This window comes from Phocoena phocoena, chromosome 8 (assembly GCF_963924675.1).
Source record: "Phocoena phocoena chromosome 8, mPhoPho1.1, whole genome shotgun sequence".
Classification (NCBI taxonomy): Eukaryota; Metazoa; Chordata; class Mammalia; order Artiodactyla; family Phocoenidae; genus Phocoena; species Phocoena phocoena.
Window position 1 is genome coordinate 87,675,103 of NC_089226.1, and position 21,098 is coordinate 87,696,200.

Sequence of the window (21,098 nt, forward strand, 5' to 3'; positions counted from 1 at the left end):
ACTCCGCTGATTCTCAGGTTGCTGGTTATGTAGCCAGGCACTAGAGTCTGGACCAGGGTCTCTCAACCTTGGCCCTATTGACACTTGGGGCTGGACAATTCTTTGTTGTGGGAAGCTGTCCTGTGCATTGTAGGAAGTTTAACAGCATCCCCGACCTCTACCTGCTAGATGCCTGTAGTACCCTTCACACCTCCCCAGTATGGCAGCCAAAAAATACCTCCAGACGTTGCTGAATGTCTCCTGCAGGAGGAGAGGAGGGCAAAATCACCCCTGGTTGAGAACATTGGTTCTCCCTGGAACAGTGTTATCAATCCTGGCTGTACCTCAGAATCCCCTGGAAGATGTCTAGAAAATACAATAGTCTGGAGTTCTTCTCTGAAATTCTGGAAAAGTACTAGTCCCAGACTTGAGTCGTGGTGCTATTATCCTTCCATAGCTGTGGGACCAGTTGTTCCTCTGGCCTCCCAACCAGAAACTCTTCACTTCTAAGATAGAGGTCATAATGATGCCTACTTCCGAGGGTTGTTGGGAAGGTCAACTGAGGTGACATGAAAATGAGCTTTAGAAACTACAGTCATCCCTCAGTATCTGCAGGGCACTGGTTCCAGGACCTCTCCCCGCTTCCCTATACCGAAATCCAAGGATGCTCAAGTTCTTTACATTCGGCCCTCTGTACCCGAGGGCTCAGAACCCGCAGATATGTAAGGCTGACTGTATAAAGTGCTGTGCAGATGTCAGTGGTGAGTGTTATACCACAGGCCCCTGGAGTTTTATTTTATTTGTTCAATTACTTTATTTATTTTTCCCAGGACTGGATTCATCTTCCCACAGGTCTGCCTAAGTGACCTCCACACTTTTCCCTCGTTATTCCTCCAGCGCTGGTAGTTAGGAGCTGTGCGTGTTTTTCTGCAGTCAAAAACTGGCAGCCCGGGAGCCAAACTTTGGCATCAGAAACGTCTTGTTTGGTTTGAGTCGTGTTTTGAAAAAAAAAAAAAAAGATTTTTTTTCCAGTATTTAAAAATTGGGCGATTTGACATATAAACACAGGTTTCCAGTTTTTCTTTAAAAATACAAAAAGAAGACTGAATGTTCTCTTTAGTTTGGTATGGTCCCCACCTGGCCTTCTAAGCGTGGTTGTGTTTTCTGCCTTGGCCCCTGTAGGCACTGAGTTTGCCATCTCAGCTTTAGGCCTTCCTGTGTTTTTCTTTCATCGTGACCAAATTACTAGTCCTTTTTTCTCTTTTCTTTATCACTGGTAGGACAACATCTGGCTCATCTTTGCATCCTGGGTAGTGGATGCTCACTAGCTATTTATTAAAATGCGATATTTTGTCCCATCCTTTTCTGTCACAGATGAAAAAAAAAAGGATACTCATTGAGCTTTACCTATGAAAGCTTGCTTTTCCTTCCCCAAATTTCCTTTCCAGTGTCCAGCGCCCATATTCTTTAGAGAAACACAAGAAAATGGAGAGCATGTATTTTCGGTTGACCTTTCATTAACTTTACTTTGTAACTGGAGAAGGTGATTTAACCTTTGTGCGTCAATCTTGTCTCAACTGTCCATATTCAGTTACAGCCCTCAGTGTCGACTTGCATTTATGACATTACTTCTGAGTATTTCCTGCGAGCCCCTGAGCCCCTTGGGGGCAGATACTTTATTCTTCTTTGCCCCATATGGCTTCCTCTACTTAGATCCTGGCACACAGCGGACCTTCTAACATGTGGTGGTTGCATGAACTTGAATCGAACTCATGACCTCCCTGAAATGATCATATCCCAAGAGCCCCTTCAGGCTTCTGACTCTCTATCCAGTGCTGTTTACACTTGGCCCCATGACATAGGAAGAAGTGCCCTTTCCCTCCATCTCCTTTTCTTACAAAAAAGCACTCCATCCTGTTTCTGCAACGGGAGAGTGAAGCTAATTTTTAATAAATCGCACGTGTTAATCTAGAGCACATTTCCCCACACTGAAAACTCTTGTTGGCTGCCAGACAGTAGCTTTTGACCGCTGTCACCCCCCAGGGATTTATGTATGTTCCATGTCAGCGATGTAATTGCAGACATCACGGTCGGTCTCGGCTACTGCTGGTGTCTAGCCTTTTGGTTTATCATCTGGGAGGCACTGCAGAATTGCTCTGGGTGGTGTTTATAGGCCACACCCAAACAATTTGCACTCCAAGAACCTCCCTCTTCAAAGTGAGGCTTATAGAGGAGTAGATAAGATGTGTGGTTATTCCCCACAGTTCTGCTTGACTTGTATCACAGGAGGGGATTTTTCTGGTGATTATACTGTGGTTTGAGGCCTGGGTGATGATGACGATGGGATGAAATAATCACTTCTAGATGGATCTGAATTGTCAGTGCTCTGAGTCCTGTGGACATTTAGGCAACACTTTGAAACAGAGAAACACGCGCCTGCACCCTGTTGGTGCCGATATTTACTCTTGCACAGATTCAGGCTCCCAGACTCTTCTGTCTGCGCTCGGTTTCCAGTGGAGCGCTGAGAAAGTTGCCTCATTCTTCCTGTTGAGCCTTTTCCATAGTCCAGACTTGACCCTTAACATTTTCTTGTTTGTGGGAGTGTCTGTCTCTCGGCTGTCTTTTGTCTCCTCAAAGTTGTGAAGTTTTGTCCTCAATCCCAACGAGTGTGCTGTGCTCTGCGGCAGTCACCTTCCTCTGCTGTGTTTGTAGGATCCACTGACCAGCGTGCAGACCCAGGACTCTGTGCCCGCGTGACCCAGGTCCAATAATGCTAAGGCGGACCCCAGTTCAGGCAGAAAGAAGGGCATTTTTCTGCTCTTTCTGCTGGCTTAGAAGTCCACATTTCATCCCATCATTCAAAATTATTTACTGGGCACCTTTTATGTGCCCAGCACTGTGTTCATAGCGGAATACAGCAGTGAACGAGACAAGCAAGGTCTTACAGGTCTTTAAGGAACTTACGTGCTCTCGGGGCCAGTCAGACAGTGAACAAGTAAACACAATGACTTCAGCTCGCTTGAAGGTACCATGAAGAAACGAAGCTTCCTTCCTGTAAGGGACAGAGCATACAGGCTGCCTGAACCTGGTAAGAAGCTGTGGGTGATGGTTGAGAAGGGAAGGCATGGGTGGTGACTGTGTGGCAGACGGGAATGCTGTTAAAACAGAGGGTTGGGAGTTCAGGCCCTGGAATCAGGTAGGATTTGACTTTTGGTCCCGCTTAGTAGTCTTCTGACCTTGGGCAAGTTAATTTCCAGGCTTCAGTTTCTTCCTCTGCAAAATGGGAATAACAAAACCTACTTCCTGTAGGTTGGTTTAGGGTGGAAATGAACTAAGGTGATAGATGCCTGTAGAGGCCCGGCCCCATGCCACCGTCATGACCAGCCCCTGACGATGGTTAGTATATTCTTAAGAGCAACACCAATAGTAAAATCGGCGTGGTAGGCAATTGATTTGCAAAATGGTCCCACTGCTCTTAAAAACCTACTTCTGACTTGGTTTCCATCCCATGGGCGGAGGCTGGGTAGTTCAAATCTGGTTTCCTAGGTTGGCTTAGAGGGTTCTGTTTGGTGTGTGTTTCTTTTAGTGAAATCCCAGGTGCTGCTGGCTCTCCTTGGTGAAGAGTATACCTCGGTGTGTATGTGATATGGGGGTGGGGGGTTGCTTGTGGCTCTACCGAGGAATTGATGATGGGGTAAGAGTGAGATAAGAGAGAGAACTGATTGGTTAAAGAGGCTGGTCAACTAGATGATGTGGCAGATAGGAGCTGATGCATTGGTCGAGGGCTGGTTCTGTGTATGCACTGTGTCAGGGTCTGATCCCCCTCCAAGTCTGTCAAAGGCACCCAGTTTTTGTGTGGCTTACAGGGTAGGGACTGAATGCATGGCTGGTGATGCTGAGAGGTTATCATGGCCATCAGCAAAGCCAAACTCTTAACTAGCTGAGAAGTCAATAGATTTAGGGAAGGGAAGTGACTTACCCAAGGCCACACTGGCTGGGTAAGTGCTGGCTTACGTTACACCCCCGTTAGGCTCTGGGTAAAAGGTGTGAGAAGGTTTGGTGGTCATAGCTGCGATGGGATAAAATAAAGGTCACCAACCTATATGTGAGGCCCCCAAAGTGTTACTCGGCCTGGTGAATTAGTTGCCAATACTTACATATCAAGTGATTTCAACATTTTAAAAAGTCTGGATTTGGGGCTTCTCTTCGAAAATTCAGATCTGGGACTGTTGGGCTTTTATACTGAGATGGCAAAAACCAGATTGGATTGAGCAATGGCTGGCTCCTTTAGCCTGGGTTGGTCCTGCCCACTCTCTGGGATGTGCCAGGCTTAGCCCTTTGGGCTTGTTTGTGATGCATGATGCAAAGACGGAAAGAAATTGGTTCTTCCTTTCATCTTCTTTTCTTACCAGGGTTTATTTTCTGGCCCACGTATCCCTAACAAGGCAGCTCCTGAATAGATAAATTTGCGTTGAATGAATGAGTGAATGGATAGTTATGGATAGAGGGCTGCACTGGGGAACAGGAGCCAGGTTTGAATCCTGACTCCCCCCCATAGCTGAGTGACTTTGAGCAAATCATATAAGTTCTACTGATTTTTACTTTTGGAGGAGGGAGGGAAGTAGGAGGTGGTCACTGTTGTTTTGACTTATTTATTTGAATACGTAATGCATCTTCATGTTTCAAAATTCAAAAGGTACAAAAGGGTTTATAGAGAAAAGTGTTGCCCTCTGTATCCCTACCACCCAGCTCCTTTCCTGGGGAAAACCTGTGTTACCAGTTCCTGGTTTGTCCTTTCAGAGATACTTTATGCTCATGCAATGAAATATGCAAATACTCTTTTTCATCTTTTTTATGTAGACGGGAGCCTAATATACAAATGATTCTATGTTTAGCTTTTCAACACGCTTCACTCAGAGTGTCCCCTGGAGAGCATCCCCGTCTCTCCCCTTCTTTCTTAGATTCCAGAGTATGGGATACCATAGTTGACATAGTCAGTCCCCTGTTGCTGTGCATTTAGGGTCTTCCCAACCCATTGCTGTTATGAAGAAGGCTGTAGTAAAAACCCTGGTTCCATAAGCCACTTGACATGCCTGGAATAACATTACTGGGAGTAGACTTGCTGTGTCTGAGGGTACAGCCGTTGTTATTTTGGTAGACCTTGTCCAATTTCCCTCCATAGCAGTTGCCCCAGACTGCTGTCCCTCCAGCAGGGCGTGAGAGTGCCTGTTGCCCCACACCATGGCTGGGTGTCACCTTTTGGGACCTATGAGTGCTTCGTGAAGAGCAGTGTTCTATAAAAATTTTAATACTAGCTACAATTTGGGGGACCCCTACTGTGGGCCAGGCCATGGTCTGGGCTGTCTCATTTAATGTTAACAACATCGAGGTAAGTATCACAGTCATTTGACAGATGAGGAAACTGAGATTCAGAGAGGTTGAGCCATTTATCCAGGTCACCCAGTTAATAAATTGTAGAGGCTGGATTTGAACCCGCGTTTGTCAGATTTCAATACCAGGATGTTTTCATACAGTAAAGCCGTATGTAATTTGAGGTGTTGGTATCCTCAGCTGACACTCGCTTATAGTTTCTGTGTCTCCCAGCAATAGTACCTCTCAGGGGGCTGGTTCATTTGCTCATTTATCAAGTATCTGTGGAATTCCTGCACTATACCAAGCTCTGGGGATGCACTTGAGAACAAGATAGACATAGTCCTTGACCTTATGGACCTCATAAAAACAATAAGAAACAATTCTGTAGTGATTTATTGAGGTAGATTGTGATACGACAACAAAGGAGGTGAGGAGGGTGCTCTATGGGGTGATGTGACCTGATCATGGGGGAGGGGGAGGAGGGCCTTTCTGAGCAAAGGAAGTTTAGACAATAAAGGATGTATAGGTTTGAGCCTGGAGAAGTGAGTGGGAAGTATTTCACACAGAGGGTACAGCATGTGCAAAGGTCCTGGGGCAGGAAAGAGTGGGTGGTATTAGGGGAAATGAAGGAAAGTCAGTGAGTTGGCATGCAGAGTGAAGGGAGGTGAGAGTGTGAGGTTGGGGTTTGGGGATTTATTCTAAGACCTGTGGGGAGCCTTTGATGTCATTGAAGCAACATCAGCCATAAGCATCACAGGCACTGGGCTGTCGGATTCTTGTCCTAAGCAGCACCTCCATTTCCTTCTCTGTAAGATGGGGATGGCGATGGCACACAGGGCTTTCCAAACATTTTGAACGTTACAGACAGTAGGAAATACTGGTACATTTAGACTCAGTATGAGTACACGTGTAATATACACGTTTCTCCCAAATGCAGTGCACTCTGATATTTTCTGTTCTAATCTATATCATTAAAGGTTTTTGGTCAAGATCCCCTAAATTTATTTTAGAAACACCGAGATAATACATGTCCAGTGCCTGCACCTTACTTCGCCCTCAGCAAACGTGCTGTCATTCTCCGCTCTCATCATTATAAAGATCTCTCTGGCCACAGTTGGAGAATGGATGGGTGAAGTTGAATGACAGTATCTAAATCCTGACGCAGCTTAAGGACGATGCCTCTTCATTTCTGTGTTTGTGTCCCAGGGAAGGAGCTCCACACTGGGCTTCCTGCCTGCGGGGTCTCCTGGGGGCGGGGGTGGGGGGACGTGTCAGATGGGCTTTCTGTCTGGTTTCCCTGGGAACTGGTTTCTCCTCGTTTTCCATTTTCTGGGCGGCCACATCAGACTGAGTACCCAGTTTTCTTTGACTTCTTTGTTATTTACACTCAGAATGGCTTTTTCCTGGAAGCCTCAGAGTCATTATAAGCCACCCACTTCTTTATTTTAAGTTGTGCCATGGTCCTACTTCCCTTTTCAGAGTCGAGGGTTGGAGCCTTAGTAGAATTCATTTGCATTTTCCACTGAGTGTACCACCTTCTTCTGCCTACTGGCCTGGCCCGAAAGCTGCAACCCCTCCCCGTGCCCTGGCCCTGGAAGCTGGGAGGAGAAGGCAAGAAACCACATTCTTTTTCTCCAGGAGACACATTCTGGGTCGTGAGTGCAGAGGTTTCCAAAGAGACCCCTGTGCAGTGAGCCTGGGAGAGCAAGGCCAGTGACAGCACCCAGTAACCCTCTAACTGCCTCACGCTTCATGGACACAGGACCCCGGCTTTCCAGATTACTGAAGTGAATGCTTCCAGCACCCGAAACTTAACCCCTTAAACCATCTTAGAAGCACATTTTTTCTAAATGTTAGTAACCTCATCGGTCCTTCACAAGGGAATATCTACTGAGACACTGTGGCTTCTGTAACTCAGAGACTTTAGGCAAAGAAGGTTTTGTGGCGGTGACAATGATGATGGTGGTGGTTGTAGCTGAAGTGTGTCCCCCCCAAATTCATGTGTTGAGACCTAGCCCCTAGTACTTTCGAATGTGACTGTATTTGGAGATGGGGCCTTTACAGAGGTGACTGAGTTAAAATGAGCTTGTTAGGGTGGGCCCTAATCCAATCTGACTGGTGTCCTCATAAGAAGAGAAGATTTGGACACACAAAGAGACACAGGAGATGCATATACACAGAGGAAAGGCCACGTGAGGACACAGGGAGAAGGTGGCCATCTGCAAGCCAAGGAGAGAGACCTCAGGAGAAACCGACCTTGCTGACGCCTTGATCTTGAACTTGTGTCTCCTGAACTGCGAGAAAATAAATTTCTGTTGCTTTAACCATCCCATCTGTGGCATTTGGTTATAGCAGACTGAGCAGGCTAATACAGCAGTGATGGTGGCAGTAATAAAAATAAACAATAGGTAGCATGTATCAAGTACTTGCCGCATACCAAGACTATTTTAAGCCTTACTTGAATCATCTCATCCATCCCCCCACCAATCCGAAATCGCCTGCCTTGGCTGGAAGTGGTGACGTGGGGCCTGGCTCTGGCCCCTTTGCTCTGAACCGCCACTGCACCTGTGGTAGCACCTGCATAGTTCCGGGAACCATGTCAAGCGCCTCGTAGATAATCTTTCTCATCGGCACCACAACTCTCCAAGTTCCCGTGTTTTAGATGTAGAGACTGCAGTTCAGAGCGGTTCAGGGACACAGAGTGAGTATATTCTCTTTCTGTTGGCTGCAATAACAAATTCCCACAACCTTGGTGGCTTAGAACATCAGAAATGTATTCTCTCACAGTTCTGGAGTCGAAAGTCCAGAATCAATGTGTCACGGGTCACACTCCTTCCAGAGGCTCTAGGGGTGAATCTCTTTTTCTTTTTTTCACAGTATACCAACTTCTAGCTGCATTGGGAGAATCTATTTCTTTCCTCTCTCAGCTTCCTCTGGTGGCTGCCAGCATTCCTTGGCTTGTGGCTGTATCTCTCCAGTCTCTGACTCCATCTTCATACCTTCTCTGCGTGTATCTGTGCCTTCTCCTCTTCTGTCTCCAATCTCCTGCATCCCTCTTATCAGGATACATGTCATTGTATTTATGGGCCCACCTGGATAATCCAGGCTAAGCTCCTACTCTCAAGATCCTTGACCTAATCACATCTTTTGCCACCCGAGGTAATATTCACAGGTTCTAAGAACTAAAATGTGACTATATCTTTGGGGGCCAGTTTTTCTGCCTCATACAGTCAGTGAGTGGCAGAATGAGCCTTGATGCCAGGGTTTGTCTGATTCCACAGCTTCTAGTGACCACTGCTCCTTCAGAACTACAGGCATTCGCATTAATTTTAATGGTATGTTAACTCTTCCATTTAGGGGGTACCATACTTGATTTAACCTTTCCCCTTTGGGTGGGTATTTCGGTAGTTTCCAGTTTTTCGTTACTGCAAAGAATGAGCACGTCTGCCAGTCTTTGGGGACACGTGACCATGTCTGTAGGGTGCATTCTTAGAAGTGGAACTGCTGGGCCAAAGGGCTGGTAATTCTTAGCTTGCTTCACTACTCTGTGACCAACACCCACCCCCACTGCAGCCCAGAAAGAACGCTGCAGGAAAGGAGTTGAGAGGCATCAGGCCTCAATAAATAACATCGTGAGTTACCAAAGACCCTAATGCACTGTGACCGCCATGGGAGCTCAGAGGCCTGGCCTGCTGCCAAGTGGAGTATTTTCCAGATGTTTGTGAGGTCGCCATAAGCTAGAGGAAGTGTTGCTCTGTGTCTACTGCTGTCATTGCTTGGAGATTTAGAAGTAACAGCAAGTTATTTTATTTATTTGACAAACACTTATGAAGCATTTGCTCTTTGCCATGCGCTGTTCTATCTAAGTGCTTTACAAATATGTACTCACTTTATCCTCCTTCAACCCTGAGGTTGTCATGCTAGCAAGCTCATCTCTTGCAGGGGGAAATGGAGCCTCAGAGAGGTCAAGAAACTTGCCAAGGTCACACAGGTGGCTTGTGGCTGAATCTCTCTAGTCTCTGACTCCATCTTCATACCTTCTCTGTGTGTATCTGTGCCTTCCCCTCTTCTGTCTCCCATCTCCTGCATCCCTCTTATCAGGATACATGTCATTGTATTTATGGGCCCACCTGGATAATCCAGGCTAAGCTCCTTCTCTCAAGATCCTTGACCTAATCACATCTTTTGCCACCCGAGGTAATATTCACAGGTTCTTCTAAGAACTAAAAAGTGACTATATCTTTGGGGGCCAGTTTTTCTGCCTCATACAGTCAGTGAGTGGCAGAATGAGCATTGATGCCAGGGTCTCCCTACTGAGTAAGTTTCCCTACTGTGACAGTGCTTGTCATGTCATGTCAGGCAGGCAGTGGTGCCTTATTAGCTGCTGTCCTTTTCTTCATTTTTATCTTGAGCACTGCGCTTAGGCTTGAGGTAACAGAGATGAGTAAGTCCCGATGCCCATCTTCAAGGAGTTTACAAATGGCTTAGGTGGGAATCAGGGAACCTGAGTTCTAGCCAGTCCTGGCTCTCTCCTACCTCAGACACATTGGACGTTTCCCTGCTCCTCTGGGCCTCACATTTTCTTTTTTTTTTTTTTGCGGTACGGGGTCCTCTCACCGTTGTGGCCTCTCCCGTTGCGGAGCACAGGCTCCGGACGCGCAGGCTCAGCGGCCATGGCTCACAGGCCTAGCCGCTCCGCGGCACGTGGGATCTTCCTGGACCGGGGCACGAACCCATGTCCCCTGCATCGGCAGGCGGACTCTCAACCACTGCGCCACCAGGGAAGCCCTGGGCCTCACTTTTGTCACCTGTAAATGGGGGCCTGGACTGGCTTCTCCCCAAAGCCCCATCCGTCTTGTCACTTTCTGATTTGTCCTATTTAGGTCAGGACAAACCCATGTCCGAGGAGCCAGCGCCATAGCAGGTGGATGCAGGGTGTGTCAGCTTTTCCCTTTAGACTGCTCTTGTCAGCACGCCCAGCAGCTTCCTCTGCGTGCTCTGGGGAGTCCTCTTGGCTCCGTCCAGAAGTGAGAATTGTTGAGACCCAGACAGCTTTGCATTGTCTGTATCTGAGGGTGGCAGGTTTTGCCGGCGACGAATGAGTCAGAGGTGCTGCTTGTTGTGTGTTACTGTGGGGCTAATGCAAGGCCGAGGAGGCTGTGGTCATCATCCCTTTGGCTGAAAATTACCCTTAGTTAAAAAGGTCACGTGTGTGCATGGGTCTGCCCATGCGTCTTGCTGGATGCACACACGGCTTGGAGCAGGCGGCCCGGTGGGAGGCGTGAACTGAGAAGTTGGGCGGGGCCCGGGTGAGGATGGGAGCCCACCCTGGGACCCTCAGTGTCGCCCAGCCTCCTGGAGAAGTGGTGTTTCAACAGGAAGCCGGAAGCTGAACCCCTTATCGATCCGTTCTGCTCACCTTTCTACTTCCCCGTACAAGTGCCCCTGAGTGGGAGGCAACGGCATCACCTGGAGTTTAGGATGCTCATAAAAGGAGTTAATAGCCCGTAATTACACAGATAAATTGCACTTAACAGGTCCATTTAAAGAAGGGCAGTGAAACAGAGCCTCTCTTAATAGTGTGACCTTTACCGGGCAAATCAAATCCCAAAGCCGGCTAGTTTCAGGCTTCCGAAGGGGCTTCTGTGGTTGTATTACTTCTTTGCCTCACTCACTGATTTGCACAGATCTTTCCACCTTGCAGGGGCACTTGGGGAAGTATGAGACCGTCTGAAACTGAGCGGGCTTGTTACAACTTCCCCAGCATTTACTGGTAAAGTTTAGTCACTATTTGCTCAGTCTGAGAATGGGTCGAAGGGCAGGAGATTGTAAAAGAAAATGGGACACAAGTCTGCTTTCCTTTAAAAAACTGTAAGAGGTGGGCGGAGTCATTCCTTTTTTGGCTCTTGGTTTTACAAGTTCACTGTCACTGTGCCACAGTGCTAGGACCGCCCACACCCTCTGGATGGACGGCCTCTGTGCCCATCTAGCGGCCTCACTCCCCTTCTGACCAGAGCAGCATGTTTCATTAGAAGGAGGCACTTCGGTTCCTCCTTTTTCTGACGCTGCAGTTGGACCTGCAGAACCTACCCCTCCTGCCAACCTGAAAGTTGGCATTTATGGCTGGAATGTCTTTTTCTTTCAGCATTGTTTTCGGGGTCATAGCAGAGTAAGCTGGTGTGAGAGGTGCCAGTGAGAATACTTCTGGGCTAAACCTTAAAGCCTTGGAAGGGAAAAGTAACTATGACCTTGGTGGTTTCCTTCTGTCCTTCACTCTGACCAGTTTCAAAACTCACTTTAAGTTGTCAGTTTGGACTTGAGGCTCACTAAAGATGAAAAGACTGAAAGGACAGGTTTAACAGTGCCGAGGAAAGAAGGAGATGAGTCTGGACAGAAACAGCTGATGCTTGAGAGCCTTGGGTCTGCTGTTCTGCTGGGCATGTCACACCATCTCATTTCCTCTCTCGTCAGTCCTGGGAAGTTGGCAGTGCTAACAGGTGTGGACTCTCAGACTTAATGAACTCAAAGTCACACAGCTTGGGAGTGGCCTTGTTAAGACTCAAACCCAGATTCACTCAAAGTCATGGCCATTAACCATGAAGCCTTAAAGGCTTCCAGGAGACAGTATCCTTGAACCCAACCCTTCAGGGTAAGTTAGATTTAGACAAGCAGAGAGGAAGAGGGAGGGGGTTCTGGGCAAGGGAAACGGTAGATACAATCAAAAGCCTGGGAGGGAGTCAGCCTGGCATGGAGCATTGCCTACCAGTTGTGAGCTCCATGGGGCAGGGACCATATTCTCCAGGGCCACCATGGTATCCCCAGTACCTGAGTGCCTGGAACATAGTAGATGCTCAATAAATATTTATTGTGTGAACAAATACATGACCAGTCATCTTCCTCATGAGCCTCTGGAAGGCAGGGACTAGGTCTTAGAAATCTTTGGATGCCCCACAGCTCACATGGTTAATAAACAGTAACCAATAAATATGTTCTGATGGAATGAATGAATGAACAGCAGGTAAGAGAGAGTGAGGAGCTGGGCCTGAGTGAAGAGGTACTGACACTTTGAGAAATACTGAGCAATACACGTGGGCTGCCGTGGTCAGGGCATGTCATGGACGGTCTTCAGTGCCAGGACAAGGAACTCTTGTGTTCTCTGTTCTTTAAAAAGCCATCTCTTAACGTGCAGCATCGTGGGGTCTACAGAAACCCAGCCAGCACCCAAACTCTGATGAGCGCGCATGGGAACCAAGTCAAGTTCAGCTTAGAAATCACTTTTCTGTAGGACTGGCCTCAACCCACTGTCGCTGGCTTCCCATTTTGGGAAGTGACCAAAACTAACAAGAGGCCTGTAAACACTTGTGAATGGGACCCTGCAGGGTATAGATAGTGCTGTGGGGTCCTGGAATTGTTTTTAGGATAGTTTGGCCAGGAAGCCCCAGCCAACTTCCTCCAAGTTGGGGTCTGCTCAGCCTAGGCGTTTTCAACAAAAGCTGCTCTCTCTTTTCAGGTGTTGGCTCACGTTGTGGTTTTGAGAAAGCCTGAGGGCCAGAAAGCGGTCCTGGGAGAAGCCCTCTGGGTGGGCAGTCGGAACCTTCAGGTCCGGAGGAGAAGCCGTCCCCTCACCTGGACTTATGACCCGCAGCTTCGCCCCCAGCCTGCCTGTCGAGTTCCCCAAGATGGGCTCTTTCCGCAGGCCCAGACCGCGCTTCATGAGCTCCCCGGCGCTCAGCGACTTGCCCCGCTTCCAGGCAGCCCGCCAGGCTCTGCAGCTGAGCTCCAACTCGGCCTGGAACAGGTACAGGAGGCACGGGTGGGCAGAGGGGCACTGCCAGCACCAGAGCAGGGCCAGGGGCTGGCTGAGCTTCAGCATCTCCTGATATCTCAGCTCCAGAAGGTCGTGAGTATAGGGTTGATTGATGAAGAGCGTGCTTTCCCTACGGCAGCTGTATCCATTAGCTTTCCTTTATTAAAAAATTTTTTTTCTTTTTTTATTGAAGTCTAGTTGATTTACAATGTTGTGTTAGTTTCAGGTGCACAGCAAAGTGATTCAGTTTTCTTTTTTCTGATTGTGTTCCATTATAGGTTATTCCAAGATATTGAATATCGTTCCCTGTGCTATACAGTAAATCCTTGTTGCTTATTTATTTTATGTGTAGGAGTTTGTGAATCCCATACTCCTAATTTGTCCCTCTCCCCCTCCCTCTCCCCAGCTTTCCTTGTTTTAGTAGAGGGAAAGCGGACCACTGGGGGCCTCTGGGCTCTCAGAGTCAGTTAACCAGCCCGGGACAGTTGGATCAGAACTTACAGTTACCGTTCATGCCCATTAGTCACACGCCAATTGTAAGAGGACCCGGGGGTGGGAACATATAAGTAACCTCAAGTCACCTGTTACCCCTTCGGAGAGCTAAGACAGTATCTGTGAAAAGCTAACTAAGCAGCGTAAACCAGGGGTGATCCATACCTGGGAGCCACAGGTGGCTGGGAGAGGAGACACTTAGCCTTTGTAAGGCATTCAGCTGAACGAACTATTGTGCACCCAGCACCGAGTAGAGACTGAATCCGTCGTATGTCTCGCCCTTCTCTGAGCTGTTTTTCAAATCTGTGTGGTTCCTTTTTGGATAAATCAATGCATCATTATTTTAAAGCATTATGGAATTCTTTGTCATTTGGATTATTATGGATTTTTCAATGAATGCCCAACCCTTATGATGGGGAGGGAGGAGGTGTCCGAAATGTTTTGATGTTAAATGGAGGCTTGTTCATGTAAAAAGGCCTAGAACCTTTGGTAAAGACAAGCTTGTGATCAGCTCCTTGCTGAAATGTTGGGCTGGGGTCCAGAGAACATAGAGTCAAGACTTACCTGGGCCCCTCAACGGATTAACCCTTCTGCCTAGACAGTGGCAGGAGTGGGAGTGGCAGGGGAAGTGAGGCTAGCCCCTCTGGAGTTCTTCCCAGAGGGTACTAGTAAAAGGCAAGGACAATTAAAATCCATATTTGAAAATTTTTTTAAATTAAACATTTTAAAAAGGCAAGGAATTATCCTTTCCTATTGGCCCTGGGTCTCCAGGCTGCCCTGTGAAGACGGGTCTCCTGAGTGAAAGAACCCCAGACCTGAGTCGTCTCCTGCTTGCAGTTACTGCCACTGGGGATTCTTTCAGGCCCAGCGGTGGTGGCCACGCAGTTTCCTGAGAGTAGATCCCACTGCCTGCCCTTCATTAAGGCCACCCCCCAGCAGGGCTGCCAGCCTGTGAGAAAGTGCGGGGGGTGGGGAGAGGGCCTACTTTTGGGTCCTCCTGGCCTCAGTCTCCCTTCCTCTCCAAGGACCCTCAGATGGAAGTGACAGATTCCAGGGATAGAAAACATGGCCGTGTTTGTGCCACAGGCTTCCCGGCCCTTCCACTCACCTTCAGCTCTGAGCTGCTTGAGGAAATGGCCCCGGGGAGACAGATCCACTCACCAGGGGTCGTTTCTATTTCCCTGCAGCGTCCAGACTGCCGTGATCAATGTCTTTAAAGGGGGCGGTTTGCAAAGCAATGAGCTCTACACACTGAACGAAAACATCAGGTATGTGGCTGGCCAGGCCGGGACCCTCCCACCGTGGGCCTGAGCTGGGGTGGAAGGAGCTACCCCACCCCCAGGCACTTTACCTTAAGTTCTGTTTTCTGCTTAGTTCCTATTGCTGCTTCTGTTGGATTTAATGAGACTCTTGTAACTGTTAAGTTCTGAGGCCCTTATCTGTCTAGACTTCTGCTCCAGAGAGGGCTCGTCCATTTGTCCATGTAGATAATGTATGTTTGGGTCACTGGGGTGCAGGGGGTAGAGGGTTGACATCTGGTAGCTGCCATTTATTCTGTAAACATTTCTTGTGCCCTGCTTGATTATTAGGTGCCATATTAGGCCAGGATGGCCTAGCAGTTGGTAGCAGACGGCTTGGGATTTTATTACTATCCTTCCTTTTACTAAGTAGCTCGCCAACTTCTTTGTGCCTTGGTTTCCTCTTCTGTGAAGCAGAGATAGGAAATGCACCTACTTCCAATGCACAAGATTCTTGTGAGTTATTGAGTTACTACATAAATAGTCTGTAAGAACAGGGTTGGAACACACCGAGTATTTGGTACTTGGGGCTCTTATCATCATCGTTACTGTCATTGCTGTTAGGTTTTGGTGATGAAACCCTCAACAAGACATGGTCCTTGAGGAGTTTAATGTCTTCGAGAATCTTCCCAGTAGTGTCCACTACTTGTTCTTTCATTCGTCAAATATATGAGTGCCTCCCTATTAGCCAGGCACTGGAAAAACAACAATGAGCAAAGACAGATGTGGCCCCTGCTCTCCTGGAATTTATGTTCAGTTGAGGAGATAATCTTTAGTCAACTGATCACACATGTAAAATGTAATATTATGCACCTGTGACGGCTACTACCACACAGCTGATGTGATGAAAGTGTATGTTAGTAGGACTTGATCTTGCCAAGGAGGCCAGGAATGGTGATTTGATACTTGTGCTGTCATCTGAAGGATCGGTGGGAATTAACTAGATGAAGAGGGCTCCAGGTGGGGGCAACTGCATGTGCAAAGGTCCAGTGGTAGCAACGAGCAAGGAACTGAAAGAAGGCCCACGTGCGCAGAGTACTGGAGGTTGGGTGGTGGTGCGGTTGGGTTTGTGTTTTGGTGAAATGCGGGCAGAGAGGCAAGCAGGGCCCAGAGCCCCGAGGTCTCCTGGGACAGGAGGTTGAACATCAGGTCTTTTAATGCCCTGGTGTTCATTCCTCTTGGATGTGTTAAGTGCAGAACATCAAGGGTGAAGACCTAACCCTGGAATGGGCAGAACATTAAAAAAGGCCATTATTCAGGTCTTGTTTACATTTAGTTAAGACCTGTGTTAAGGGTCAGTGAGGTGTTTTAAGAGCTCTGCTTTCATTAAAACGTTTAGAGCGTGGAAGCAAACAGAGTTGTGTTAAATTTCTAGCCAGGCACTTGAATTTCGCCTAATAATTACACAAATATGGAAAGAGACAATAGAGATCATCTCACCCAAGCCCTCCTTTTACAGAGGAGGAAACTGGGGCCCTGAGATGTTGAGTGACAAGGGCAAAGTTGGGTCGGCCAACCCCCCAGCTTGCAAGAGCTGAATTTTACTCTAAGAACTAAGATCTCCGTCTTTTCCGTGAACGTTCCTTAGCTCACAATAGATGTATAAATAAATAAAACGGTGACTCAGGAACGTGCTAATTGTTCCTCACATCAGGGGACTGATCCTGAAATTGTACTTAAAACCTTTGTGGGCAGCTAGGAAAAATACGGGCCACGCTAGATTTCAACAGCCCTGTTAACCCCGGGCTGCTCACTCAGAAGCCCGCAGGTACCCAGCAGGTCTAAGTGGGTGAAGCCGGCCTGGAGAGTGGAGGTGAGAGCTCACCCTCTGTCTAAGGGGATCCCCCCCCACCCAGAACAATGCAGGTCCAGTGACATACCATCTTATTTCTCAAGAAGAACCAGAAATTGAGATTTTTATGTGAAATTTTGTCTTTTAAATGTTGATAAGTAATCCAAATGTCCCCAAACATTGGTACAGGCCAAACAAAACACATCTGTGGGCTGAATTTGACCGACGGGCTGCCCATTTATGAGATCGGCCATAGCATACATGGGGCGGCATCACTGATGGGGTGTCGTGATCCAGATTCTAGCACTAAGGACACCCAAGTGGGGGAGAAGGGAACTGACGTGGATGGAGGTGCCAGGAAAAGTGCCAGGCACCTTTCACATACATCATATTCAGCCCTCCTCACAGCCCTGAGAGACAATCATTGTTCTCAGTGCATAGCTTATCCACAAAATGATGGGCAAGAGAAACAAAGTAGCTCGTCCAAGGTCACGCAGCTATGAACGATAGAGTCAGGATGTGAACCCCTGTCTGATGTAGGCACCTATGTTAGTTTGCTCAGGCTACCGAATGGTTTTTGTAACCATAGACTGGGAGGCTTAAACGATAGATGCTTATTTCTCACTGTTCTCGAAACTGGGAAGTCCAAGGTCGAGGTGCTGGCAGATTGGGTTCCTGGTGAGAGCTCTCTTCCCGGCCGCCATCTTGCTGTGTCCTCGCACGGCCTCTTTGTGTACGCGATGGGGAGAGAGCAAGCTCTCTGGTGTCCCTTCTTATAAGGATGCTAATCCCAACATGAGTGTTGAGGGTCCAACCTTCACGACCTCATCAGAACCTAATTACTTCCCAAAGGCCCCACCTCCAAATAGTGTCACATTGGGGGTGTAGGGCTTCAACATATGAATTTGGGGGGTGAGGGGACACAATTCAGTCCCCAGTGGAATCTGTGCTCTTTACACTATATCGTAGTGTCAGAGAGAGAGGTTCTAGGCTGGAAGAAGTGTGAAGCCAATGGTCTTGATCTTTCTTTCTGCCTTTGTTCCTTTCCCAAGGCCTCTGGGACTCCATCTGTACCATGTGCTGTGATTCTTAACATCCCTCCAAGGATCACATCACTCCTCCAACACTCCTTTCCAGTATTGGGTTTAGCGGGGGCTGATGGATGTTCCTTTCTATGTTTGGAGCAATTTTCAGGCTAGTGAGAAACACATATGGTTGGGGTTTGAAAATAATTGCCTGGATGTGAACAGCACAAAGCTGTCAAAAGCCAGAGCTTCGATGACCATGTCCTGGACCGTCTGCCCTCTGTCCTTCTTTAGGATGGTGGTTAGAACAGAGATGGGCTTTCCCAGCACAGACACTCAGAGTATAACTGAGAACATGAAACACATCCCAGGCATATGTATGACCTGGTCGTCCCAAGTTAAATAAATTGAACCCACATCTGCAAGAGCCAACATGGGAATAAACACAGCTGCCTTTATTTCAGTAATTAAAACACCAAAACAGACATTCTACTCTCTGGTTACATTTAAATAGACAGGTTTTGGTTTTTCTTCACTCTCTTTTTTCTGTGAAAAGACCTGTTCGCAGAACACAATGGCAAACTGGCCAGCGTTGAGGCCCGACCAGGTCGGGTGAGGGGCAGAGGCGGTAGGGATGAGGGAAGAAGATGCCAAAGGAGAGAAGGCTATTCATCTCAAGCCCTTTTTTCAATCAATTATGACAGTTCTATGTGCAAGAAGATCCCTGCCAGATTCGAGAGAATAGTTTAACTTGTTAAGAGAGTGGCTTTTGGATTCAGAGAGACTAGGGATCCAAATTAGACCAGCTGTGTGACATGGGCAAGTTACTTCATTTATCAATCTCTGTTTTTTCTTTTATGAAACGGAGATAATAATGACATGAACATCAGGGAGGTCTGAGACAATGCTAAAAATGTCATTATTACAAGATCTGGTGCCGAATACATGTTAGCCATTATTATTCCTGTTATGAAACTCGAGCAATAATAAAGTGATAAATGCTGGCTGAGTACCATGCGTGAGAGCACAGGGCAGTGTGATGAATTGCCCCATAAACAGTACTGTATACAAAGTTCTCTAGCTGTTTGGATGAGGTGAGCTGACTTTGAACTAGAGAGGTCCAGGACAGGCCCTTCCAAGAATGTGCTGGCCTGGAAGTGTGGGTGAGGCTAAGTTCTTACAAGGAGAGCCAGCTGTTTCTCCTTTCTGCAGAGGAAAGAACAAGAGGAAATGACTCTCTCAGTGCTTCATTCTACTCCAGCCAAACAGTAATAAACTTTGATGGATTATCCAAGTCCAATGTCAAAGCCTAAATCAGCTTTCCCGGGTCACCCCAGCCAGCCCTGGCCATCTTTCTAACTGTGGAGTTAGTATGTTCCCTGGGAAATATGAATTTGTGTAAATATTAGCCAATGCAAAGGATGACCAGGAAGGTAAGTTTTATATAACTGGGTTCTGAAATGCATTCGTTACAAACAATTGATCTTTTCTTCTCAGACGTGTCTCCATGTCTTAAAAATGAACTTCAGTTTAAACTTAAGTAGATAGACTTTGGGGTATCTCTGAGGAAGAACTCTGGACTAAGGATGTTCAACTTCTAAAACACATTACTAGATCAAGAGAAGGATGCGGAGACCTTTTTTTTTTTTGAAAAAAAGACTGGAAAGTGTCCAGCCATAGTTTACACTTTTATTGAAATGAAAATTATTGGAGGTACAGAGATAATGCCTTTCCATGCACTTGTGTCCACATTAATTAGCAACTTAAAGGATACAATATGCTTGTGTATATTATGTGTTTTAGAAAACAAGAAAATTCCTTATATAGTGTTCCTCAAGCTAACAATGGAAATGTGGTTCTCACGCTACCCATTATTATTGCCAAGAACAGATATGCTTCTGAACACAACCCTGGAAGTGGTGGTCTAATCTCACTGGTATATCTATATAGCTGTTGAAAGAACATAATAGAATATGCTATTGATACATTGTCCACACCCTATGGATGGAGCTAAGAGTCCTTCACTATCGCCTTTGCTGTTAATTGCACATATTTCTGGATCACCAAATTTACCCAGATTTTTTACAAAAATAATAAATTAAACAGGTTAAAAAAATAAGGACATTTGCGATAACATGCATGGTAATTACGGTAAAATTAGCAGTCTGAAATTTCATGCTTTTTCTTAAATATTAATTTAAGAACAACTTTTGCTCACAGTGAGCCAGTTTACCTCCTGATGCAGAAGCCAGGATATAGGATTTTTGTCATCTAACTCCACATGATCTTAACCCCATTTCTCATTAGGATTTATTTCCTCATTAATTTTGGGTTTTTTAAAATTTAATTTTATTTATTTTTTTATACAGCAGGTTCTCATTAGTCATCCATTTTATCCACATCAGTGTATACATGTCAATCCCAATCGTCCAATTCATCCCACCACCACCACCCCCCGCCGCTTTCCCCCCTTAGTGTCCATACGTTTGTTCTCTATATCTGTGCCTCAATTTCTGCCCTGCAAACCGGTTCATCTGCACCATTTTTCTAGGTTCCACATATATGTGTTAATATATGATATTTGTTCTTCTCTTTCTGACTTACTTCACTCTGTATGACAGTCTCTAGATCCATCCATGTCTCAACAAATGACCCAATTTCGTTCCTTTTTATGGCTGAGTAATATTCCATTGTATATATGGACCACATCTTTGTCCATTCGTCTGTCAATGGGCATTTAGGTTGCTTCCATGACCTGGCTATTGTAAATAGTGCTGCAATGAACATTGGGGTGCATGTGTCTTTTTGAATTATGGTTTTCTCTGGGTATATGCCCAGTAGTGGGATTGCTGGGTCATATGGTAATTCTATTTTTACTTTTTTAAGGAACTGCCATACCGTTCTCCATAGGGGCTGTATCAATTTACATTCCCACCAACAGTGCAAGAGGGTTCCCTTTTCTCCACACCCTCTCCAGCATTTGTTGTTTGTAGATTTTCTGATGATGCCCATTCTAACTGGTGTGAGGTGATACCTCATTGTAGTTTTGATTTGCATTTCTCTAATAATTAGTGATGTTGAGCAACTTTTCATGTGCCTCTTGGCCATCTGTGTGTCTTCCTTGGAGAAATGTCTATTCAGGTGCGGAGACATTTTAGGAACAAATTCATCAGGAATGTCACACCTCAATCAAGTGGCCAGTTTTCCCCCAATTAAAGTCAGGGCTCACGGTCTGTCAATATGAAGACCATAAATCAGAATCTTTTCTATTGAAAATCACCCCTCAGAATAGACATATTCTAGTGAAATCCCTCGTCATCACAATCTACAAT

General features: G+C 46.6%; 1 protein-coding gene across 1 annotated transcript in view; it reads left to right on the plus strand.

Moving 5' to 3' along the window:
- The window catches only part of PRR5L (proline rich 5 like), a 71,610-nt gene that overhangs the window by 6,374 nt on the left and 44,138 nt on the right, over positions 1-21,098 (plus strand). Inside the window, exons 2-3 of the mRNA XM_065882145.1 lie at positions 12,863-13,150; positions 14,839-14,919. Of these exons, the coding sequence (XP_065738217.1) occupies positions 12,987-13,150; positions 14,839-14,919 (245 nt within the window). The 5' untranslated portion in view covers positions 12,863-12,986. The remainder of the gene's footprint in view (positions 1-12,862; positions 13,151-14,838; positions 14,920-21,098) is intronic.